The 25881-nt window shown below is 39.3% G+C and overlaps 1 protein-coding gene across 1 annotated transcript in view; it reads right to left on the reverse strand.

The window, feature by feature from the left end:
- The window catches only part of GRIP1 (glutamate receptor interacting protein 1), a gene marked incomplete at its 5' end in the record, with an annotated part of 76336 nt that overhangs the window by 13636 nt on the left and 36819 nt on the right, over positions 1-25881 (reverse strand). Inside the window, 10 exons of the mRNA XM_010019559.1 lie at positions 174-374; positions 2102-2255; positions 5795-5983; positions 6163-6302; positions 7399-7543; positions 11748-11893; positions 12152-12221; positions 19457-19537; positions 21103-21248; positions 22488-22674. Of these exons, the coding sequence (XP_010017861.1) occupies positions 174-374; positions 2102-2255; positions 5795-5983; positions 6163-6302; positions 7399-7543; positions 11748-11893; positions 12152-12221; positions 19457-19537; positions 21103-21248; positions 22488-22674 (1459 nt within the window). The remainder of the gene's footprint in view (positions 1-173; positions 375-2101; positions 2256-5794; positions 5984-6162; positions 6303-7398; positions 7544-11747; positions 11894-12151; positions 12222-19456; positions 19538-21102; positions 21249-22487; positions 22675-25881) is intronic.

The raw sequence follows: 25881 nt of genomic DNA on the forward strand, positions 1-25881 counted from the left end.
TTCATTAACTTGCCAACTGAAATGTCATTGTCACTCAATGGCATGTTAATGATGTGTTTTCTGCTTTGACCCTGCTGTTCTCCTTTTTCCCATTTTAACTGTTTTTCCTTTCTTCCCCTCTTGCCCCTGCTTCAGCCCAGCTAGATCTCACTGCTGTGCATTTTTTCTCCTACCTGGAGGTATTCCACTCTTCCAGCTGCCCCCCACCTTTCCTTGGCCCACCAGAGGCACCTTTCCACATCTTGCTCTCTTTCTTCATGCTCCTGATGCTCTCTCCCCCTGATCTTTCTACAGAAGTTTGCTTTAAATGGTTTTCTTGATTCTCTCCCAGTGTCTCAGTCTCCTTCTGTTGCCACATATTCTTGGAAGCTGTGCTACACAAAATAAAAGTAAGAAAAAATTACTTTTTTTCTTAAAAGTTGCTTAGCTAGAGACAGAGAAGAGGTGGTTTCCTGGGAATTCTTGTAACAGGCTGGAAGAACAGACATATCCTTCTCAAATACCCCAGCACTTGGTACAGGAACACCATTAGTTGTTGCATAAACCATTTTTTGCAGAAAGAATAATCATTAATTTAATTTGTGCCATATATCTCAGTTGTAAGTCACACTGGCAAGTAAAACAAGACTTTTTAATGTGTATGCTTTCTTTTAAATAGAGCTTTAAAATGGTAGTAGAATACATGCTTTTAATTTAGAAGACTAAGTATTATACAATCCATTTTCCTGGTTCAGTGCTCATCAGTATTTTCAGCTTACTGCAAAACAGTAGGTGTTCTGGAATATACGGCTGCATCTCATCTGAGAAACAATATATGGGCTTTAACTATGAATAAAGATGCTGCTATTAAATTAAATATATTAACTTACCAAGAATGGGAGGTATTAAGAAAACGATGGTCATCTCCTTTATTAAGTATTGTCCACTACTAGCCTATGAAAACTTCTAGTATGCTTCTGTCCAGTAGGACCAAAGGAGCTGGATATGGACTCAGAGCTCACACTTGCCCATATCTTACCTATCACCTTGCCAGACTTGTCTCCCGATAAAATGCTGCTGGGTAATCTGCTGCACCAGAGGATCTGTCATTCTGATTCTGAAAAGCAGCACTGGCATCTAAGCTTTGCCTTGATTTGTATTTCAAAGGTAACAAACTGGACCTTATGGATTTACTTATCCAGTATGTCTATACAGGAACCAGGAAGGTTTTCTTTAGTACTAAACTTGAATTTCTCACAGACTGGGATTTTGGGCTTACTGTGCTGCTACACCAAGGAACTGTATTTCTCAGGAAGAACATACATGTCTGCAAGTCCTGAGGATGGGTACAAAAAGCAGATCTTTCTGTAACTGAGGAAGAACTGTTCTTTGGCAGGAATTATCCAAGTTTCTGCAGTGGTTCCACTGCCAGATCATCCTTACAATGAAGAGTAAGAGATATTTGGGTCTTTCACTATCTCCAAGCACTGTCAAGCATTTTTCCCTCAGGAAGTTCTTTTGGCCACAGAGAAATTAATCGAAAAGGAGATTTGCTTCTCAGAAGAAGAGGAATGAATGCATGGCAAACTACCATAGCCTTGGACTAGACATTTCTACCTGGATCACTTTGTTCTCCTACTGAATCACTGCAGATGCCTCAAGCATTTATGGAAAATGACTGCAATTTCTGCTTCTTTGCCCAAACCAAAATGAAGAATTTTCATGGAAGAGAAAAGATTAACATGCCTGTTGTTTTTAGCCACTGTATTTGTAGGTTTATTTTTGTGGAGTGAAAACAGAGAAGGTTTTTTCCTGATGCTTACCCAGGGGAATGCCCTAATTTTTTTGTTTGTTTATTCTTAAGAGATAAACGCTGTGGGGATTTTTGTCTGAAGTAACTCAAAATAAATACATGTCTTGATTTTGGCATCATAATCTTCCATAACTGTCACTAATCTACCCTATTAAGTTTCATAAAGTATAAATACTCTATCTCATATTTAAAGGAAGAGCTGTTACAGCTGCATTAGAATGACATAATTTCATTCCAGACAGTAAGTATTATTTTTTGAGGCATTGCTGCAGCTGCAAATCAGAAACAGAAACTCATATCAGAACTTACCTGCTTGCTGTAGGTCGGTCCCATTCATCATCACTCAGCCCTGTATCATGAAATGGGGAGTTTCGTGCTTTGCTTGGAGGGGACAAACTAGTCTGCTTTGGAGTCCTCCACTCATAGGCATTGAAGTTGTATCCTGAAGCCTGATAGCTGTGTCCTAAAAAGATTAATTATATATTTACGGCCCTGTATATGCTGTAATGACAGAAAAGCACATCTCTGAAGCTTGGTTCTTTAGAACCTGGATGTGGACTCATGATTGCTACCTTTTCTTTGCAGTAGTAGTCAGATTATTTATGATCTAATTTGTGCCTGGAATCAGGTGTGCTCTAGAGCTTCTCCTGTGAAAGTCCATCAAAAGTAAAACCTTAAATATATCTAACACTGTTCTCCTACTGTTTATGTCTCAGCTGCTCCTGATGTTTAGTTTAGATATCTTCACAATTTATCAATTTCCTAGTTGACATCACACATTGAATACTAGTGAATAAACCACGTGTTATGGATACGTTAAAAACATGTTAACATGGTCATGTGCAACATGCCCCAAATTAAACCTAAGCTATTAATAAAACTGCACTTTAGACTTACTGAAAAAAGAGTTTGCAAGGATGCACTGAAAAAAACCCATCAACTTGACTTTTCAGATGACTAGCAAGAAAGTTTTTCCTTCCTTCTCATAACTTTCTCAAATTTGGAAGCAATGCAGCCAAAAATTCATGACATGTCGGTGTCAATTATGCACAATACTACCAATCTGTAGAATGGGTACCTAGATGTGGAAGTTGGCATGGTGCAGAGGCTCTTGAGTGACCATTAACTAGAGTAATGCTAGAATAGGAAGGAGAGCATCTGTCTCCACACTGCTAAGGCAAGGACTCGTTAATACAAATGCAGGACTGTGCTGTCACAGCCCTGCACTGCCCTGCATAAAGGCCAACATGGGAACCTCTGTACCCATGTCCCCTTGTGGAAGAGAGACTTGCACTTAGCAGAGCCACTGCTTTTTGCTAGGACTCTGAGAGCTGAGAAAAGGCCCATCTCACGATGGGCACAAGTGCCCGGGACCAATATACACCCTCAGAAAGCTCACCTTGCAGAAAGTGATTTCTCTATCAGCCATTTCCAAATATCTCAAGGCTGTGTAAATTGCATCAGATGACCTTTTTATCTGAAGAGTTTATTTGTGGGTGCTTTTATCATAGAATCATAGACTCATCTAGGTTGGAAAAGAACTTTAAGATCATCATGTCCAACTGTTAACCTCCCACTGCTAAGTCTACCATTAAACCATATCCCTAAATGCCACATCTGCATGAGCAGAGAGCACATAATGAAAAACAACATTTTTGCTCATTTTGGTTCTTCCATTCAAGCCCAAGGTTGTTTGTGGGAAAAAGGAGCTGTTATGTGGCTTGTTGCACATTTATATAGGCAGGTAGGCAGGTAGACAGGTAGAGGCATTAATGCTTCTAAATATATATAAAGAGTTTCCAGCACCATTTTGATTTCTCCTAAATCTTTTAGGTAAGCCAAATGCTACGACTCTTGCAGAGACTCACACAGGCAATGCTGGTCTTAGTTCAACAGTATTTCTTTAACTGAATTAAGTGTAATTTGAATTCCAAGTAAGAACCAGACAGCCTGGCTTCCAAGTGATGTATCAAGAAGAATGCATGGATTGACTTGTCACAAGCTGATCCTGATCTGGTAAGCAAAATCTATTATGGTAGAACTGCTATATATGTATTTCATCTTGACATATTCCTTTTCTAGCTCTGCAGTTGCCATTTTCTGATGCGCATATTGGATTAGGAAGTTCTGTTTTGTTCGTGACTAACAAATATCACTGCTGTCACCTCTCTAAAGAGGGCAATTTGCTTCCATAAATCAGTCTAGACCTGTCTCCTTCAAATCCCATGTAACTAGACAGCTGTGTGCATTTTCCAGGTAATTGGCAGACATTAACATACTGCCAGATTCTAGGAAGGGTTTTGGTTGTGAAAATGTGACTGCTGTGTGTGGAAGGCTCCAGATTAGCAAATCAGACACATTAGACAAAGGTACAAAATGGGGAAATAATTCAAGGAGAGAAAAGGCTGCTCATCAGGGTTAAATTAGTAACTAATAGGATGAAGCATTATCTAGTGCTCCAGAAACATTCCCCAGACTCCTCAATTTGCTTAGCCTGTTCTTGTGCCAAGAAAGGTTTGGAGAGAAGCCAAACTGAACTTGACAGGTCAAGACAGAATGAACTTTAATAGGAATGTGGGTCACATTAGTACCACAGCAAGGGATAAGGCGTACATCTGATTACACTCAGGCTGTTTAACAGAAGTGCCATGTATCCGGCCAAGGCTGGGCTGATTTTCTCATGGCAGTTAGAAAAATACCTCCTTTGAGATACTGGTTTAGTTGTGGCTTTGCATCCGAATCATCAGGACTTTGAAAAGTAGTCTGGGCCTCAATCCTCTCCACAGTTGAACAATTTGCTACAAGCATCATCAAGTCTCGCAGGATATGAGACCTATCCTTAAAAATATCAGAAGAAAATCTAACATGATTTGTTTTGATAAACTGATCAAAACAGTTAAAACCAGAAAAAAGACAAATTTATCCCAACTCTAACTCCAGCGAAATACAAATTATACAGGGGGAATATAGCCCAGCACTGCTCTCCAGAAGAAACCACCAGTGTTATCACAGAGCAGGAACATTTGAGAGCAGCAGTGAAAGTAACCAGCACAGAACTTCAGTCTATATGGAAAATCTGCTGGGCAGAGCTCAGTTTCAGTTCCCTATGTGAGGGTACAAAACAGCTGTCCATGAGCTACTACCCTTGCTCCTGGAAAGCAACATCAAGAAATAGAGAAATAAAATTGAAAGAATGTGTGCAACCAGTGTGAGCAAGTGAAAATTACTTGAGGTAAGGATCTACCTGTCCAGATACCTGCTTTACTATGGATATAAACATTTTAAAGAGAGTTAAATAAAACACTGAAGCTGTGTGGAAGTTATTTTTCTTGCAATCTAGAATACAACAAGATGTCTGTATCCCTCACTGCCTAAACAGATGTCTTACAAATTAAAAGGTGATTATTTGAAAACCCTATTTAAAACAACACTAATGCAGAAGTAGAAAATTTATCGTAAAGGACAATCATGTCTTTAAATAGAATGATTGTTTTTGATAGCTGAAAGTTAGATATTAATGCTGCAGGAATGAGGAAGAAGCAAAAGATTTACAAATCATAAGCAATGCCTAACATCCCCCCTTCAGCAATTTATAATAAATCTGTTGTCAGTTAAAAATTACTGCATATGGGCATCAAATTAATGAACATCTTCAGAGCGTTCTGTGGCTTGCATTGATCCCTATCTGAAGGATAAACTCATTTAGTTGTGGATGAGCTATGGACCAGGCTATTCAGCTGTCAGTAAAGCTAACAAAAGCCTGTTAATGTATTGATAAGCGCTTCATAACACATCACATTGTCATGAAAGAATGAATCTGAGACCAGCCAAGTGTAAGAAATCACGCTGCCTGGCGAGGTGTGTGGTCATTATGAGACACTGGCAGATTACAAAGTATGATGTTTAAAGTTGGTACAGATGAACTTCTTTTTAAGGCAAAGGAAGGTCAACCATGAAGGCGATAATTTCTACTTTAAATCTTGATTGCATTTGTGATAGTACCTTGATTTCCAAAGCTGGTATCAATACCAGAGCCATCCCACGACTCTACTGCGCTGTCAACACTTGGGACTGTAGTGGAATAGATGTCTGAGAGTTTGCCAGATTTCTGTGCAGCAGAGGTTTCATCTTCAGCATCACTCAATTCACTTATGTGACCCACAGGTACAGAAAATTTCTTGGGACTGGTAGCTGAATAGGATTATAAAAAAAAAAGGGAGGGGGGGGAGCGAGTATGGTCATTGCTTTACTGTAGTTCTAAGAAAATGCTTTCTACAACTGACACAACATTTTTCCAGGGATGGCCTAAATGCTTGTTAATCTGTAACAACACACACATGACCACTGATGCTACCCTTGGCCATACTCACCATCTGTCTGCTTCTTGATTTTCAAGGTGACGGTTTCTCCTGCCATCTGTAATAAATGAATGGCTTCACTCAAAGGTTTTCCCTTCAGACTGCTACTATTTATTGCTAGGATTCTGTCTCCTATGTGAATTGCCCCAGTCCTACAGTAAGAGAGAGAAGAGAGCATAAGAAGCAACAGAGACAATTTCTTTGCATATTTGGAGCATAGAAGTCTCATCCCCCTTTCTTTCTTTCATTCTGCTTTTATAGCTGTGTTACAGAGCAATTCTTTTGTTAGAAATGCTTAAAGCAAGTCGCCTTTGTTGCAGTGACAATATCAGAGCTGAGGCATGGAGGGGTGGATTTCTGTGTTACTGCAGTAGTTGAGTTAATCACCTGTGGATGATGTTCATTGCAGCCCACCTGCTTAAGAGCAATCTCAGACAGTGCAGTTTAGTTCTGAAATGAGTCAAGTTTCTAGAAGTCTCACAATGTAAGAGATAATGGCAGAGTGAGCAGGTAACAGCTATTTCACCAACATGGCTTTCAGGATGGATCATATCAAGAGAAGAAAACAAATTCTCTTTGTGTAAATGTTTGTTTGTTCTGCTGTGCACAGTATCATGTTTTGTGTGCTATAAGCTCTCTCTGAATCCACCACCAAAGGTACCAGTTGCAATGACTCTACCCATCTTAGAATTAACAGCCAATGGAAAACCTTAGCGTTTTCATTTTTCTCTATCCATCACTTACCATGATGAGAAATGCTCAAGTATGATTCAAGTATTACCCTTAGATAATGCTTGCTATGGTGTATGTAAGTCCACCTACAGATGCAGTATGAGTATACATTAAGTGACATATAAGTATATGGTAAGTTCAGATAAACTTAGATACACAAAATGCTTTCTTTATCTGTTGTACTACACAGGGCTACTGCTTTTAAATGGCTGCTAAAATGTTCCTGTGACTGAGCAGTCTGATTGACTAGTTTTTACTGTAGGTGATTTATAACAAGAACCACAATCCTCTGCTCTTGTCTCGTATAGTATGTGCAAGAACATCCTGTTAATATATTGCTCATGCTCCTGAACTTGGCAATGATCAAAAACATCAACAAAAAGCTGATAAACTCAGATTTAGAGAATTGTAAAAATATAAATTGATAAATCATGAAAATTAGCATCTGCAGGTAAACAAAATAAATCTTTACCTAGCCAAAAAGAACATTATAGAATAATTTACTTTCCAATTTACCTTTCAGCTAATCCTCCTTTTGTAAGGCTGGAAATGATTATGGGATCAAAGGGCTCTTCGGTACCAGAGATTGTAATTCCAAGAGGCCCACCATAGCGCTTGAGCTCAACAGTATAAATAATTGCTCCAGAGCTCTCCTGTTCATCTGCAATAAATGCCAAGGGGATGCAATTGGTTTCTTATGAAAGAGGGAATGAAAAAAATAGCACATTCAGTCTAGTGACTGGTAATCAAACAACATTTTCAAAGGATTACATTTCAGATACACTTCTTAATCACATTCTACTGGATAATTTTGGAAAAAAATATTCTCCTGTGCAATTTCTTCTTTTATTGCCAAAACCTGATTACACTGAAGTCAATAGAAAAACTCTCCTCATTCTATTAAGACTAGATCTTACTCCATTAAAAATTATACCTTCTTTCCTATTCAAATATAACTTCTGGCTATTTTGTTACAGAATTATAGAACGTCTGAAGTTGAAAGGAACCTCAGGAGGTCATCTGGTTTAACCCCCCCATTCCAAGCATGGCCACCTACAGCAGGTTGCCCAGGACTGTGTCCAGATGGCTTCTGAATATCTCCAAGGAAGGAGACTCCACAGCCTCTCTGGGCAATCTGTTGCAGTGCCCTGTCACCCTCATAGTAAAAAAGTGTTTCCTGATGTCTGGACAGAACTTTCTGTGTTTCAGTTTGTCCCCATTGCCTCTTGTCCTGCCATGGCAACACTGAAGAGAGCCTGGCTCTATCCGCTTTACAACTTCCCTTCAGATATTCATATAAATTGATAAAGTCTTCTCTGAGCCTTCTCTTCTCTAGGCTGAACAGTCCCAGTTTACCCAGCTTTTCCTCATAGGAGAGATGTTTCTGCCCTTTCATCATTTCTGTGGCCCTTCACTGGACCTGCTCCACTGTGTCCATGTTTCTCTTGCAGTGGGGAGCCCAGGGCTGGACCCAGCACTCAAATTCAAATGTTTTTGATGGACAAGCTTTAAGCTTTTGTAACAGAATCAGAAATAGCTTCTGAACTCTGAATTATAAACTAAGTTGAATAGTAACTCCATTAGATTTTATTTCATTATACTGTATAAAGTAAATAGCATTATTTTGACATTTTTATCTCACCAGACTATCATCGGAAGTGGGGAAAAATTCATCACTGGGTAAGCTTAAATACAATCTATTTTCCTTAAACAAAACCCAATAGGTGTTGCAGCAACAAGAAAGGCTCCTGTACTTATACAGTGCTCTTTAAATATTATCAAGAAATACACATCAGGAGAGCAATCAACCGTGCTGTCTGGGTTAGGAAGGGACATTTTAAAATCTAAAATACCAGATTTCTCCTCAGACCAAAATAACAAATGCTCCCTTGCCCATCTCATGATACTGGTATTCAGCTAGGACGACCGGCCTGGCAGGCAACTTTTCCTTGATCTGTGGGTAATGACATTTTGAAGGGCTCACTGAGTGTGGAGAATGTCTAGCATGCACACCCATGATGTTACTAGAACTAACCTGAGACAAGTTAGAAAATTCAAATGTCCCCATTCCTGTTCCTGTAGACAGAAAAACTTTAAAAGGAAAAGAGATACTTGCATCACTAGCAAAGGTTCAGAGCTGCTTTCTTCTAATGCTGAACATGGTACTTAAGCAGAGCTGGAGAAACATTAATGTCTTTGGAGCTACTTTGTTTCTCTCCAGTTTGCTGAAAATGTAGGCCTTTAACTTCCCCCCACCCCAACTCCCTCCTGTTTCCCCCTTGCTATCCACCTAAAGAAAATGGTACACATACAGAACCACGAGGGAGAAGAATTTGTGTGTTTATTCTGGGATTTTCATGCCTAGCGTTCACCTTGTACTCCTAATTGGGGCATTATCAGTAGTATTTTGGCACAGTTCACATCAACTACACCTTATCTGACATGCTCTTTCCAGAAGCGCCCAACTCCCAAGACCCTACTGGAAGCCTCTGGCTGGCATACAGTGCTGGAAGCTGCCACTGCACAGCAGGAGAGTGGCAGCTCTTGCTTGCTTGCTAGAGCATTTATGGAGCAACAACAAAACCTCTGGGATCTAATGCTGATGATGCTTGCACAGGTGTGGCATTGACATGGTGCAAGGCTTCACCTGAAGGATGAAAAGTAATCCATCAAGCTAATTAAAAATGTAATAGACAGTATTTGCTAAGGGTTGAAGTTTCTCTGCTATCAACAGTGAGTGATTAAGAAGTTATTAATCATACAGCAGCCCTGCCACATGAGAGCTGGAAGTTTATAGATCTTAGTGAATGACTGGAAAGGAGACTGGCCCGTTATGTCTGTCTTCTGGTTAGCCATAGTTATTAAAATTAATGGCAGAATGCAACAAATGTGAAATTGCTACACTGTTCCCTTCAGTGCTCTTTTCACGCAGCACAAATGCAAGCTATCCAAGAATATAGCATGCACGTGGCCTGAATTAACAATGAAGGCCAGTTCTGCCATGAAAGCAGAGAAATCTGATATTCAAAAAAGGGTGGTAGCCATTAGGTTAATCAGGAGATAAAATTTTCCACAGTTTAGGAATCTGGTGGGGAAAAAAAAGAAGAGAACAAGTGCTGAAAACATACTTCCATCTGGGGAGGAAATATAATCAAATTACCACAGTTTTGGGTGTCATGTTTTTGAGATTTTCTTTCTTTCTTTTCTTGTGATGCAATTGTGGATAGTTCTTGGAAACCACATTTAATGAAAGTAAACCCTCTATGCTGCAGTGCCTCTGCCCTGTCCACTACTGCCTTGCTCTTCAGAGTAACATCCAATCAATACAGACAAAAGGGCAAAGAAGAGCAAGGTCTGGGGGAGCACGTGACATGTACCCTGCTGCTCATCTCACCCGCGCAGCCGGCTTTGAGGAACACAGCTCTGAGACACATACGACTGTCTGGAGAAGGGAGGAGTTGGAGAGACAGCAGAGGAGAAAGAAGAGCCAGAAGCTAGAAATATTTATAAAAAGGAAGAGTTCGAAAGACAGCAAGGAAAAGAGAACCTAGGGAGGAAGAAGCCCTGCTCCCTGCCTTCCCCTCCTCAAAAAATCATGTCATGAGAAATTAAAAGAAGTTTAAATCTTAACCTCATTCTTGTGAGGGGAAAACTCAAAACTTCCTTCTTACAGACAGGCATTTTTCCTGTCAATCTTCTGCCAAGTGTAGTTGCAGTTTTCTCTTCGTAACATACCTGGTTTGCTCAGTTTTGCAAAGCAACTGCCAAGTCAGGTGTCCCATTGGATGTACAGCCCATGGCCAGTTTGGCCAGCCTCTGTCCAAGGTGGACCAACTATGTGTAGCAAATCCCACCTCGCCACCTGCAGGGACCTAACCACAATATCCTGCCATGCAGTAGTCGTTCACTTTGCTGGATCAAAGTTTACTTCTGAAAGCCAATTTGCACAATTGCCTTTCAATCTATCTGCCTTTGCTTTGTACTGATCATACCGAGAGGATACTGTTTCCTTTCAAAAGCAATTAAAGGAAAAGAGCATTCTAAGTGCAATTCTAAATGCTGTTTCAACAGCTGCACTTGATTTTAAATAATAAAGTGGGGCAGGCTGTGTATTTTTGCTATGAGATTGTATAGAGCTTCAGACAAGTGTATTTACAGTTCATGCTTTTGTGTAACACTGTAATATAAGTCTCAGCAGTAATGGTAATTATAATTGTGTAACTTCCTTTGCCACTAGAATGCATAACAGAACTTGCTTTATTATCTTCAGGTAGAAATTCTGATTTTATGGAATCCATAATGGGGAAGATCCAGAAATATTAATAGATGTAGGTGTACAAAATGATGGCAGCTCCATTACTTCCACTAGACTGATCAGACATGTCTCCTCCATCAGCCATCCAGCACAGTGTGTGAAGTACTACTTGCCTTAAGCATGTGAACAGTCATGCTGAAGTCAAGTTTGTAAGTTTGTGGATAAAGCATACACTTCACCACTCTGCTGGAGAACTGAGGCCTATGAATCCATGCTTTGCTAACCAAGATTCCAATCTTAAAAGCAGAAAAAATCTCAATAAGCTGATAAGATAAAGATCAACCTTATATGGCTGCACCTGAGGGGAAATTGCCTTTCCAGAAAATGGAAGACCTCATTTTGCAGTGCAGTTCCTGCAGGCAATGTAGCCACTTGGAAAATACAAAACTTTACACAGCATTAAAATTCTTTTCAGTGTGACATTTTCTGATTAGCATTAGCATAAATCATCCATGTTTAGAAAAAAACATTTCACTAAAATTTAAATGCAAAGGAATGACCCTGTGTTCTAGAAGTCCTGAAAATACACAGAAATCTGCATTGCTAATACCGGAATTATCTTCATCTTTGCGGATCTTTAACTTCACAAGATCCTCACAGTGCTGAAGGATCTGGACAGCATCTTCCATGGAGCAATTGTCAAGTCGAATGTTGTCTATTGCAAGTAACTTATCACCCAGTTCAAGCGTACCAGTTCTGTGAATAAGCAAACAAACTTGCATTAAATTCTAGTAATATGAAAGCAAGGTATCTTAGAAGGTATGAACATTATTATTATAGAAATAAGACAGATTTTTAAAAACAATTATTTCTTAATACACTGGCTTTTTCATTTGCAACTGCTTTTTACAAGAACAAAAATAAAGCACAGTCTTACAAGCTCCCTCTGTTTAACTGGAGTCTGGTTGGCTGCACAATGGAAAGAGATTCTTACTGGGAGCTTGAATGTCTTACCTGTGAGCAACGCTTCCTTTCTTGATATCAGAAATAACCAGAGGGTCCCCTGGTTTTCTACTGGATGGAGCTGTAATAAAGAATACATACAAGTATCTGATTTTATTACTAGATACGCAGATGGGCTAATTCTGCCCATAAATCAGTAATTCGTACACTTATCTACTAGTATTATACACCTCTCCTTTCCCTAAATTATATGTACATGAATACAATCATGAGTAGCATATTAGTAAGACTGCATACTCCTCAAAAACTGGAAATGTCAAAATGAAGGAGACTGGTGCAAAGTGCATTAAACCTGGTGTGTCTGAATTCTGGCTTAGGCTAGGACTGAACCATCTGAAGATACCACAGTACAGCTCCAGCAATCTATCATGAAATGCTGTGCAGCTACAATACATAAGGAAGACTTTTTGTTACCAGAACCTTCCAGCACAACTACTAATGATAATCTTTTGCCAGAATATTTCTGGCAGTCATATATCATGTTTCATTATATCCCTGACCAACAGAGCTGCTTTGGCAAAATATCATGAGTGGGCTAGCCCAAGTGCCTTTACATCCACTTCTTTCTCATTCAGAGCTTAAGGCAGAGGTATGAAGATAATGCTTCCTGGGTGAGAAGGAGGAATCTACTTCACACTAAATGAGGTGTTACGAATTGTGGCCATACATACCATTTGGCTTACACACAGTTATCACATCTGCACAGGCTGATATTTGCTTCACTGTGAGTCACTGCTTCCTCTGAGGTAAACTTTGCCTCTTTGAATGAGTAACTCTGCTCCTCTGTACTGCTGCTGGGCCTTGAGCATTGTGGACTTTCCCTCACTTTGTACTGGGGATACCTACTAGAAGCCCTGCAGTTCCAGCAATGGTCAAATTAGTAAAACCCACACCAGCCCTCTCCTTGAACACCTAACTCATATATTCTTGGAGCTATCTGACATCTTACCATTTTCTTTCTGTCCATCATAGTTAAAAGTATGCTTGGCTTTACAGTGCCAGTCATTGCAATTCTTTACTGTGCAAAAGTATTTGACAGGTCTCCTTTGTCCAGGAAATTTGCTTAGCAATTTTGCTTGACTTTTGGTTGCATAGGAAGCAGTTAACTGCCTCAGTGGAAGATGACGACGATTACTAACTGTTCCTTGGAGAAGCTTCGCTGACCGCATTTGGAGGGTTTATCCATTTGCCAACAGAAGACTGCATTGGAGATCTGATATGGTAAGCAGTAGGCTCAGAACTTGAAGGTGATGAAAGATACATGGTGTGTATCTGCCATCGGGAAGTACACCAGCTGTTCTGTCCAGGAGGTAGTCCATGTGGCGAACACAGACTGACTTTTGGGCTTGCTGTTAACAAAGACTGTGCTAATATTAAAACATTGCCATATGGTGTAAGGCTCTCAGTCTTCCTGAGAGCACTAATGGTTTTTGCTCACATAGGGCTCTTCACTTGCCACAAGCCATTTCTGCTCTCCGTACTGAGGCCTCTGCATTCATTCGCAGAAGGTACTTTTCCATTAAGCTCTAATACCTAACTGACAATTACCCAAAAAGCTAGCCATGCTGGAGGATCACTTACAAAATCCTGATGTCAGTTACTTTAGCAGCTCACGATTCTTTGCTGGACAATGACACATCTTCACCTACAGCAACCACACGTTGTATTAATACTCTCATTTCCAACACTATATTCTATTAGATCTTGTTAATCTTGGCTGCCCTGGCCGAGAAAGCCTTTAAATGTCCAAAGGAACTGTGTAAGAACTGCTAAATAACCATATTTCAAATGCAGTGTTTTGAAAGTCCAGAAGACAGATGTACAATGGCTTTCAAGGGTTTTTAGAAACTTGCTAAACCTGCATGCTTTCAGGAAATACCTATGTTGCAATTCAGAGAACAGCAATTGATTTTCTGTGAGATGTGTAATTTTCATAGCTTGTTTCTCATATTTTCGCACCCTGGGTCTACTGCATCTTCTGTGACAGTTCCATGATTTACTTGAATTCTTTGGGTTTGTTTCACCAATTAGTATCTTGTTAAAATTTTGAACTTATCACCTTGGCGAACCTTTTAACCTTTTTTTTTTTTCCTAATTCAATGTTTTTACCCTCTGGGTTGCCTTATAAGTCTCTGATGTTATATGTCACCCACTGTACAATGTGTGCAGTTTGAGATTTGAACATTGAGACAGTTTTTATGAAACTGCTTTATAAAAATTACCAGTACTAAAGAATATAGTACATTATCTTTCCAAAATGAAGAGAGGAGGAACCAAAATGGAGAAAAGAGCACAGCTCAAAGGTCAAAGCCACAGAGGACATCTGGATGCAAAGGGTATGACATTGCACACAAAGTTATTACAGTTTTACACTGAGAAAGTGTGAACCAGCAGCATTTTGTCAGTTATCCTGGACTATTAATTGTGTCTGGTGGATGAAAGCCTTTTTGTAGGCAGCAACCACAGCTCAGTGTGAAATTAATCCCCCCATGCTGACAAGCCTTTAATAAGCAGCTACACCACACTTTGTTTTATTCTTGTTCAATGCTCATGGCATACTTAGTACAAACTATTCAAGTTGTGCTACAGAGATAAAATCATTGATTTCCTCCTGAACTTTTGTACTGCACAACACCAGAGCCTAAGATTGCCTCCCAAAAACTAGCAAACAGCTGCTGTACCCAGCAACAAGACTGAGTATTATTATCCTGATTCTACAGACGACGAAAGGAAACACAGGAACATTTAGGTCAAGGCACGACAATTTTCAGTCAGCAATCCGATATATCCATGCCTTTATTGCTCACAATATTTTGAAGTATATAACAACTTCTATGTCCAACTGGCATTTTCAGCAGCAGCTGCAGATGCTCAGCACTTCCGCAAGTGTGACCCCAGGATCTTAATAGTTCCCACAGAAAATCAAACAGCCACCTGTGGAAAATCCCTCTCCCTCTCCCCTTGCCTCTCCACCCCATGAAATGACTTGTCTCAGCACAACTCTACTGCAGAGAAAAGATAAACCCCCCTAATTTCTCCAGGGTAGCATTAAACCACCTTGACAATGAGATCACCTCCTTTTTCTTTCTGCAGTCCTCCACCTCATGCATTACGCAGCCTCCATCCCCTCTGATGCACACCATTGTTTCATCTCTCCCCAGAGAGCAGAGAAGTGAGTCCCAGTGAGAAAGTAGTATTTGACCACTTAATTAAAAAGAGATATCCTCATGAATTCATTAGAGCTTGAAGTAACACTCTACAGCTTTAAATATCCATTTTTATGTTTCATTTCAGAATTATTTTTGGTTTTTAAGATGCAATTAAAACCAAAGCACCTCATCACTCACCCATGTCCAGCCTTCTTGAGTCCCAGTTTCTCCTACCCCAATCACATTTCAGCCTCTCCCCTCGTCTGCTGCCTCCCTATTCCACAAATCTCCACTCATTTTCTCTCCTTGTCCCATTCTGCTTGTTCACCAAAAATCTTTTCTTTTCTCGTCCCTGATGTTAGTCTACCTGCTGTTAAGCTTCTGTAGAGACCTTAGACAGCCTGTATAATGAACTACAAGTGGACTGGAGAGTGCATAGAGTCGTACAGATACTAAATTTAGTGTTGCAGCTGGAAGGCTGATCTTTAGCAAGTTGTTTGTTCTCTCTCTTTAAATTACCCTGTGATCCTAGGACTCTTCCCAGGCCTCTGCCCTAGTACTCTTGTACTAGTAAAGACACACTTCCCCTGCCTAAACAAACTAAACAAACAACTGCCTAAACTCTAAACAAACTGAAGAAGCAAAGGAAAATGCTCATGGGATGGAAAAATATTTCTTACACAAAGTCAGTCCACTTACCCACAATGCTGGTTAACAGCTACTAGACTTTTTAAAAATAGTTTCATTATAAAATAGATGAAAGAGCTTTTTAAAATAAGACTGATGTAGCTCTTTTCCTCCTTAAGTTCACGTGGAGCAGCTGAGAAAACTGCTGATTCTTCAGGTCCTGTCTTGAAAATAATTGCTTCTAACATCGCAAAATGAAGTTGAGTTTGCTAGGTGAAATCCCAAAATATACAGAAACATGCTTTAGAGAGTAAATTCTCATAGTCAGTGCTAAATATCTGTAGATATTTACAAGGCTTGTTTCTCATTAAGTATGAAAGCAATAAAGCAGACTATAGTATAGCTGCTAGTCAAAATGGCTTAGGGAAACTAATGATAATTCGAGTGAGATTCTGATATTCTTACCAGCTTTGCAGATTCTTATTCCTTGAGCAGTCCCATTAGCTTCAGAGAGACTATTTATGAAGCAAGGTACTGCAGTTCATTATCAGTAAGGATATCAGAATCTTACTTAGAAAGAAAAGGGTGAGGGGGAGGAAGAAAAAGAGATGTTAACTAGCATTACCAGACTGTACTAGTAAGTCATTTTCTTGGACATCATTCAATGTATTTAAAAAAGTCTATGATAAAGTAGCCAATGGCACAAAAATTTATCTTAAAAAAAATAAATCTATATTCCATTACACGGTCTAAAAATCAATGTCACTGGTAAATAAATTGAAACAGATTTGAACACTACTAGACCTACTTGAAAGCCATCCTTCTTCTGGGGAATGGCTCTGTTGTAAAAGCATAATCACACACACATGGACTCTGTTGTGTCACGCTTTATTTGGATGATGTAATTTTAAGAACTGAGACATTCTAATTGCTCCAACCATGTAACTGGGTATGAAAATGATGGTACCTGAGGCATGAAATATAGTCACTTGTATTTGCAAACTGTGAAATAGGGTTTTATTGAATGTAAGGAGCTATTAATGGGAAGATTAGACAGATATTGCAGAGATAGGGGAATGATAACAGAAGTCCAGTATGCGTGTGAAGGCAGCAAGGGGTAAGGCCAGTATACTGTGAGGTAACCAACATGTACTGTCCAAAACTCAGCGCTCTGAATTAACATTAACAATGATGCTCACGAAACTTTCTTCTGCCGTACTTTCTAGGGGTTTCTGCTATCTAAGGGGATTTTGATTTTGTTTTGGCAGGCACAGAACGTTAGTGTTGATTACCAAGGAAAACAACACAAAGAAAATGAAATAAATTCCTCTTCTGGGATGTTTGCCTCCTAACAGTTGACTTGGAAGAACTCCTGGACTTAAAAACAGGCATATGTCCAGGTGCCAACCCCAGGTGAAACTTATACTTCCCTTCTGGCAAAAAATGTCTGGTTTGTCTGTCAGGTCATTTCCTGATTTTCTCATCCAAATCCCAAACTAAACTGGGGATATGGAAACCAAGACAGGGGTTTCTCTGTAATGTTTTTACAGAGACAGCACCTTCTCACCATTAACTCCACTACCTTGAGAATAAAAAGGATGAAAAAGGTGTCTCTTAAACAGACCAAGCCCCAGAGCGAATAAACTTGGCCTTCTCTATCACCCCTGTTTAACTGGTCACACCAACCTCACCAAATTTTCCTTAATATTTGTTTTTTAAAAGAAATCATACAGCTTTCTAACAGTATCTGTAGCAAATGGTATGCTAATGTGCTAAAGTGCCCTGACAAACATTCGACAAACTGAATATAAACTGCTTATATTCTTCAAATCACACTGCCTCATTTAGGACTTAATTAGGCAGAACAAAGCAAAGCACTGAAAAGCAAGCATGAGATGCAGCAACTCAAGACTTCTACCAAGCAGATTTACAAACTTTTAGTTGTTAGTACAAATCCTTTAAAATCAAATAAATAATTAATCCTGGATACATTTCATATGCATTACATACTATAAGTAAGTGGGATTATTAACATACAACAGATCATTTAATTTAAATATTAAAGGTACTGCAGTATACTCAAAGAGCAAAGCTAAGACCAACCAGGTGTCACCCTGATCATATAGAGCACCAATTTTATAAAGCACTTTTGGAATTAACTTCCAAGGCAGAAAGGTATGCAAAGTTTGGAAGAGGAGTGCTAAATACTAAATCCCAAGAACACTAGATTTCTATTCAAAATTTACTCCTACAGTCAGAAAAAAAGTACAAGATGTCTGAACTGCAAAGAGGAGCACAAATCAAATTACTAGGAAGACCGTATTTTTACAATAATCCTACAAAACTATTCTAAGAATAACATTTAAATAGAACAGCCTCTCTCCAGGTTTTCTCATTTCTCAATATTTTCATTTGCACAAATACATGTAGACCTATGATTTTGCTTCAAGCATCACATCATACAGAGCCTAACAATTACTCATTCAAGTGTGCAATGCAAGCAAACAGCCCTGCAGTGTCTCTCATTTGTTCCTCAGATGTAATCCTTAGTACTGAGTTCCCTGCTGTACTTTTGATTAACCTTATTCCATTGTGCTGGTAAAAGCTTTGAGAATATAAGTCAAAGCACAATCTTCTCCCAAGACGCATGAATAATTCCAAAGAAAGACTAGTAGTCTAAGAAAGGCCACACCATAAAGGAGTGCTAATTCTGATGAGACCAGATTCTGCACTACAATTAAGTAAATTAAACACAAGGCCATTAGCTTTGATATGGATTGTTCTTTCTTCCATCAAGGGCTGAACTCGGCATGCTGCTCTACCTGGTCAAAACCCAGTCCTAACACAGCATTTACTGTCTGCTCCCAAAATAAGTATGTATAAAACCACTTTGATTTCAAACAACAGTAACAAATACTTTTTGAGAAACAGACTAATGCAGACTCTTGTTATCTTCTTTAGCAATCTTTAAATCCCTAGTGAAAGGGGATCTTGCTATGTGACCTGCACATTTAGGACTGCCCACTCGTTTTACAGACTGAGCATGTATCTTCAGACTCCGGTTTCTGAAGCAGAAAATAACCCATATGTGGATACTCATGCGTGTGAGAATCCTTGAGTTCAGTGGGGTTCTGTTCAAGAGCCTGTGAGAGACCATGATATACTTTGCTTTAAATTTCCCAACTGTGGAAATACCTTTGTATGGGCTTAATTCTACTGACATATTTTAACTTTTTTTTTTTTAAATATAAATAATTTTAATGGGAGATAAACATGTGCTATGCATAAAGAATAGGTCAAGCTTTAGGCCTGTCAAACTTCTGGCTTCTTTAACTACTAGGAGGAGAGTGTAAATCTGTTACAGAATAGTATTTCGAGACATAGCACTACTAATCATCCCTTTTGATAGAAAAATTAGAAATAAATTTATACCAAAACAAACATGACTCTATAGGTACAGGACCTACTATCTGCAGATCATCCCGTAAACTTGGTCTTAAAAATAAGCACTTTCACTTACAACTTATGGTGATGCCAAGTTCCACGTTATGCTTCTTTGGTAGTTTCACATGAAATGTTCCACTGCTTGGTATAACTGATTCTATAAAGAGATAGTTTATATGTTAGATAATTTTATAAGGCACAGCAATTCCAAGTACTTGGGACTACATATGTAAATTGATGTATCACATCAGCATCACAAGCCACAGACGAAATACAGGTGCTAAAGTGAAGGAAGTAGGACATACAAAGTATGACTTATACCACTATTAGTAATTTCACAGTAACTCCTTTTTTTAAAGGTTTAAGTCAATTTCTGGAGATTGCACGGGCCAGCAGCTAGCTGAGACTGCAGGGTTTTAGCTCATATGCAAGTTCTGTGAGCACATGTGAAAATTTTAGTGCTGGCAGATAACCTTTAATTAAAAGGACAGGAGATCAAGTCTTAAGAGTTTCCAGTCTCTGTGGCTGTAGGTCTAACATACTTTTAACTGTCCGCTAAGGTAACTGCATAGATTTTACATCTACTGGTAAGAAAAGGACTCAAAACATCACTAATGGAGAAGCAGCTGGAGCTAACTGAGGCAAAAACCTCTTGAAGATCTGCAGCACTGTATCTGAATCCTGACTTTTGGTGTCACTACCAGCAAAAGTTTGAGCCTTTACCTGAAAAGGAGCAACTGAAATTACAGCCATGGAAACATATAAACATACATGCGGTAGAGAAGTCTAACCATGAGTGTGAGTCTACTGTCATGGAGCAAATGGGAGCAGCACAAGCAAGTCCAGGGACTGAAATATTTACGTGATGTCAGGTGTATTTAAATGACTTAAATTATTTACCTTTCTTACTTTTTAATATTTAATTCCCTATGTATATGAATGTACATATTTTGGGTTTTTTTTAACATTGTACTAGAAGTGTGCATGCTAAAAAATTACTCTAGGAACCTTTAGCCTGATTTTGACATCATGATTTATAATAGCATTAACAATAATCACACTGTGCAAAATACAGCACATCCAACATTGTCATGACTTCAAAGGAGCTACCACCAGGTGAACACAGGAGCTGTAAAACTTCTTACTATTTACATTTGTGACTTTATAGGTGTATTCTGTATGCTTAAACATATTACAGAACAAAGAAAAAATATTAGTAATAATAAAGACTCACCAGCAACATTAACAATGATTTTTCTGGCTTTTACTAATTCAGGTTCTAATATTTTATTTAGATTGTTGGTTTGAGATATTGTAAGTGAAATTCTTCAGAATTTTCTGCTTATCCAACCTTTTACAATACTTTTCTGTCTAGTAAAACATTTCATTAGCTGCCCTGTAGAGGATTTGTCTCTGCTCAGCAGAATATTTCTATCTATCTCAGGGCAGAAAAATGTCTGGAAATAACTCAGAGGAGGGACTGTCACTAGATCTTACTACATGACTTGTCATTTCTGTTTGTGTTCCGAAGCACACTGCAGGGCTTTCTCTATGTGAAATGAGAAAGCTGTACAAAAAGATACATGTTTCAAATAGGTCAGTTGAAATGGAATGTTGTATATGTGAGAAAAAAGTCTCCACCTTTGATGCCTAACACTTGCAATGTGCTTGGGATTTATTCCTTCACTTTTCTTGAAAGACAGAATAACAGTACATTCATACCTGCAACATCAAATTCTATTTCCAAAGTGACTTTGTTGGTGATAGAGGAGTCTCTGAGCAGTTGATTGGCCTCATCAAATGTGCTGTCTTCTGTTGGGATACCGTTTATTGCCACTATTCTGTCTCCTATTTGCAGCACCCCACACCTTGATACACAGTGATACAAAACAATCAGATGTGCACGTTACCAGAACCAGCAGTATCATCAAATCATAGAACTGTTGAGGTTGTAAAAGACCTCCAAGACCATTAAGTCCAACCACTAACCTAATGCTGCCAAGTCCACCACTAAACCATGTCCCGTAGTCCCACATCTACATGTCTTTTAAGTACCTCCAGGGATGGTGGCTCAATCAATTCCCTGGGCAGCCTGTTCCAGTGCTTGACAATCTTTTTGGTGAATGAACACTGAAGGCTAGAAAATCCCAGTTCCCTCAGCTGCTCCTTGTAAGACTCGTTCTCTAGACTCTTCACCAGCTTCATTGTCCTTCTTTGGACACATTCCAATACCTCAAAGTCTTTCTTGTAGTAAGGGGCCCAAAACTGAACAAACACAGTGTTTGAGCTGTGACCTTGACAGTGTCAAGTACAGGGGAATGATCACTTCCCTACTCTTGTTGGCCACACTATTTCTGATACAAAGCATCTGATCAAACACATCCAACCTAACCTTGAAGGACAAGTGTGGCATAGCAGCTCAACAGCCCACCCGGGCACAAAGCAGGACAGAAGCTGCTGCTGCCCCTTTGCACCAAGACACTATCAAGCGCTCCCAGCATGGGCTGTGCTCATTAGGTGCTGGGGCACAGAAGAGAGGCATGGCCTTCAGGCCTCCATCCCACCCATGGACATCACCTCTGCATCTGACCCTGGGCTACAGGTGGTGTTGCTCTGCAATAGCAGCTAGCACTTGCCTGTGCAATACTGTTGTTCTCATGCCATGATTGAAGACATACATAAGCACAAAAATGCTACTGAAATGCAGCAATGAAATCATTATTAAGTAAAAACTCTGGTATTCCTAAAGATTTGGTTTTGTACCAAAACTGGATAGAGCTGGATTTGCTGCCCCCCATGGCACAATGGATTATCAGTATTTTGATTTCAGCAATGTTTCCAATTTCCCCCTTCCCCTCCCTTTCGCATGAATATAGCTTCCAGTCTCCTGCCAGAGGACTCTGGATGACAAAAACACTGGTGCTTGTCATTCTTCTTATAGCTGATCAAGCATATGAAATACCATTGTCAGAACAGACAGTTTATTATTTGCCACGCTTGCACTAAGCAAGGCCCTGCAATTTGTCACAAATCGAAAACAAGAAGCCCAAAGTACCCCAAGGAATGCTCACCAAAACACACTTAGCAGTCAACTGAAAGAACCTCACCTTTCCGCCGGACTGTCAGACTCAATATAGGAAATGAGAGGTGGAGAGGACAAGGTCTCAGTAGCAAACACGCTACCCTGGAGCTGTATCCCAAACCCTACCATGGGGTCAGCTGTCAGCACTACTTCTGTGGTTTCTGTGTGGACGACCTGCCCAGCCAAACCAACAGTGCTAGAGGCTAAAGACACTACAAAACAGAGCAGACCAGGAGGAGAGACATTCATACACAGCAGAAATTTCATTGCTCTTTGAGAAAATTGATCTATACAACAAACCTTGTTAACAAAACAACTCTTTTAAAGTTAATTTAGGCTAAAGTTCATAAATTATGTATAAACAGTTATGACATATAAGAGAATAGAAAACATCTGTTTGTATGTTAGAATGCAAAAAGATAGTTCTGTACTAAATGTGTTTGACATCCCCACCCCCAAAATCTCAGAACATCCTTGAATTCTGTTTGCATTAGGTTTGAGGCGTGGATAAGCAGAATTTTCACAGGAGCTCAGGGAATTGGAAGCGCAAGCACAGCTGTTACTCAGACTGATTCGCACGAGCTCTTGTGAACGTTGCACAGCAATGCATTGTTGTTAGCAGCAAAGCACAAGGCCCAGGCTTGCTTGCAAGAAACAAGGATGCCCTCCTGCCACACTGTATATGTTTACTACACGTCAGCAATTTGCCAGGCTAATTGGGTAGTGTAAGTTGAACCAATCCCTCTGTTTTAGCACCTGGTGTATCTCCAGCGATTGTGAGAAAAAAAGTTCATTGGGTTCTCTCAAAGGAACTGGGGGACAATTCTGTAAGAAACACAGGCAGCTACTTCTGTACTCCTGATTCACTCCTCTCTATTTTCACTCTTGTTCTGAATAGGCTGCCTTACAGGACAAATCAAGACAAAACCAACATTGAGATTCAATGCAATTACCTATGAAAGGAGGAGACTGGACCTTTAGTTCTTTGATCACTGCCTAAATGGCTATTGTATCATTGTTCGCATTCCCCCAGTGACAAACTACTGCCTTCCATTATGTCATACACAGAAAGCTAGATTTTTTCAATTCCTGTTCAGACCAGTAATGTTGATCCTCCAATGCTGGGGAATCTGAATGCTCTCGTGTTACAGATCTACACCATTACCTCTCCATCTCTAATTTCCTTCAAGACCTATTTCTGCCTGCAGTAGCTACTAAGAATTAAATAAAAGTTCATGGCTTATTTGAGAGATCGTTTACCTGTGGATTTTTTTTCCTGGATGTGAGAAAATATTAGTTCTTGCTTCCACCCTACAGATAATACCAGCACAGCTGTACAAAGATGCCAGAAGCTGTGTAAGTATTTTCCCCACTTTGGGGCTACAAGTATTAGCCTTTTGCTCTAAAATAAAATCTGATTTATGTGGCACAGTTGGCAATGACAGTTCTGTTCCAAAAGTTTCACTTGTCAAACTCCTCATTAATTTGCTTTCTCCCAGCAAAGCTCCTTTCAACTTTGAAATAATCTTTCCTAAATTACTGTGAATTCTCACGTACTTGTTATTTTAATTTTCCTAAGAATTGTGTATTATTTTAGTTACTCGGTAGCTTCTTTCTTACTGTTTCTTTTATCTGCACTCAGTTAGACACAGTCATATCCAAATGCAAATACTAATTTGTTCTTAGAAATGGCCACCAGCTTTTGCATTCACTGCATGTGAGAAATGAGTTTCTCCAGCCCTCACTGCTGCAAAGGTTAAAATATGACTAAACCAGATAAATTCAGAGTTTATATAATACCAGATCCCCTAACGCACCTTCTAGAAATGTCTAAATTTAGGGTATCCAAGCTCAAAAAAGTTCCATTTTCCCTTTCTTTAAGGTCATACAGAAATTACTTGTTAGCTGCATCTTTGTTTCCCACCACTTGTGTTTCCATTCCGCCTGTGTAGCAGGCTGTATAACTTTCTCACTCTTTTTCTAATGTTCTGCTAAGGAACACAAAGGTCTCAAAACATTTATTTCAGCTTCTAGCACAGCTAAGGTTTTCATTCACATTGGGAAATTAAGTTAATAGTTGTGGGATTTAAAACTCACCCCGATAAATAATTTGATGATGTGGATACATGAAAGTGACAATTAGGAACTCCTCCCACTCCCAAAGAAAATGAAACAGAAATAAAAAAGAGATGAAAATACACTTTCAAGTCATGTAACAATAGCTATCTGCTAAGCCTCCATAAAATGCCACAAGTGCCCAAATCCATGACTTAAGAGCACGTTGGGGTTTGTAACAACAATAACTGCAGCAAGAAACACTGCCATTTCGTTTTGCTGTTTGATGGATTCAAAGTTTTACAGGCCAGGAAGCAGCCTTAATGGTTTAAAAAGGAGGCATGGATGTACAGGTAGTTCCAGTGAACCCGGCTTGCTACTACTAGGGGTACATTTCAGCACATTTCTATAGTTTTCGTCCAACTCTTAGGAACACTCCTGGGGTCTGGTTTATTAAATGCTCTGCAGTTATGTAAATAATAATCTTGAATTTGAAGATTATGTACTTGTTACTTTTATTCTTGCAGCCATGCAAGAAACAGAGCAGGATGTATTTAAAGGTACATACGTGGATTATTACACTTGCAGTCTCCCGCTCTAACCCTCAAGAAATTGCAAAACATTCACTGTTCCTCCTGGCAGTGGCTAATTTGGATGTACTGAGAAAACATCATCCATGCACATCTACGACCTTCTCTAATTTCTACCAGATATGGTAGGTAGTATCTAGTAAGCACCACAAAAGCTGGCATAAAATTGTGTCTCACTTTCAAGTACTAATATGGGCCTATTACAATAAACTTCAGGATTTAAACTTTAACCAAATAATAATCTGGAGTGTTTTCCCAATGAATACCATACTTTAAAACAAACAAATAGGGGGAAAAAGAAAAAAGGCAGAGGAAAACAAGTGGCATAAATAAAGCACGTGACAGCAGGGCATGCCTTTAATTTTTACAGCCACATGTTTGAAAAGATCTGTGTAACTAATGCAGTGATTGTAAAATCATGGCTATAAAAGTCTTGTAACCTGCTGTACAATCACACTTCATCATCATGAATTTTGGCATGATCACATGAAGTTATGCAGGTTTGCCTAAATAATTTGAAATGTAAGCTTTATAGCACCCTTCACCAATACATTCTTTTCTTCCCAAATGACATCCTAAAAGATTTATTAGAAGTTACATTAATAAAACCCGCAAATTATCCAAGAGCATTAAATAATAAAAAATCCCACTGAGCGTGCTATTCCTCTTCTAGGGAAAGGACAGCAGTCAATGCTAACTAGTTCTTATGAGTTTCCCACAAAGGCAGAGGTGCAAGGTTTTCCAAATCCTGTTGATGGATGGTGGAAGGGTACA

Source organism: Nestor notabilis, unplaced genomic scaffold (assembly GCF_000696875.1).
Source record: "Nestor notabilis isolate BGI_N333 unplaced genomic scaffold, ASM69687v1 scaffold14778, whole genome shotgun sequence".
Taxonomy (NCBI): Eukaryota; Metazoa; Chordata; class Aves; order Psittaciformes; family Psittacidae; genus Nestor; species Nestor notabilis.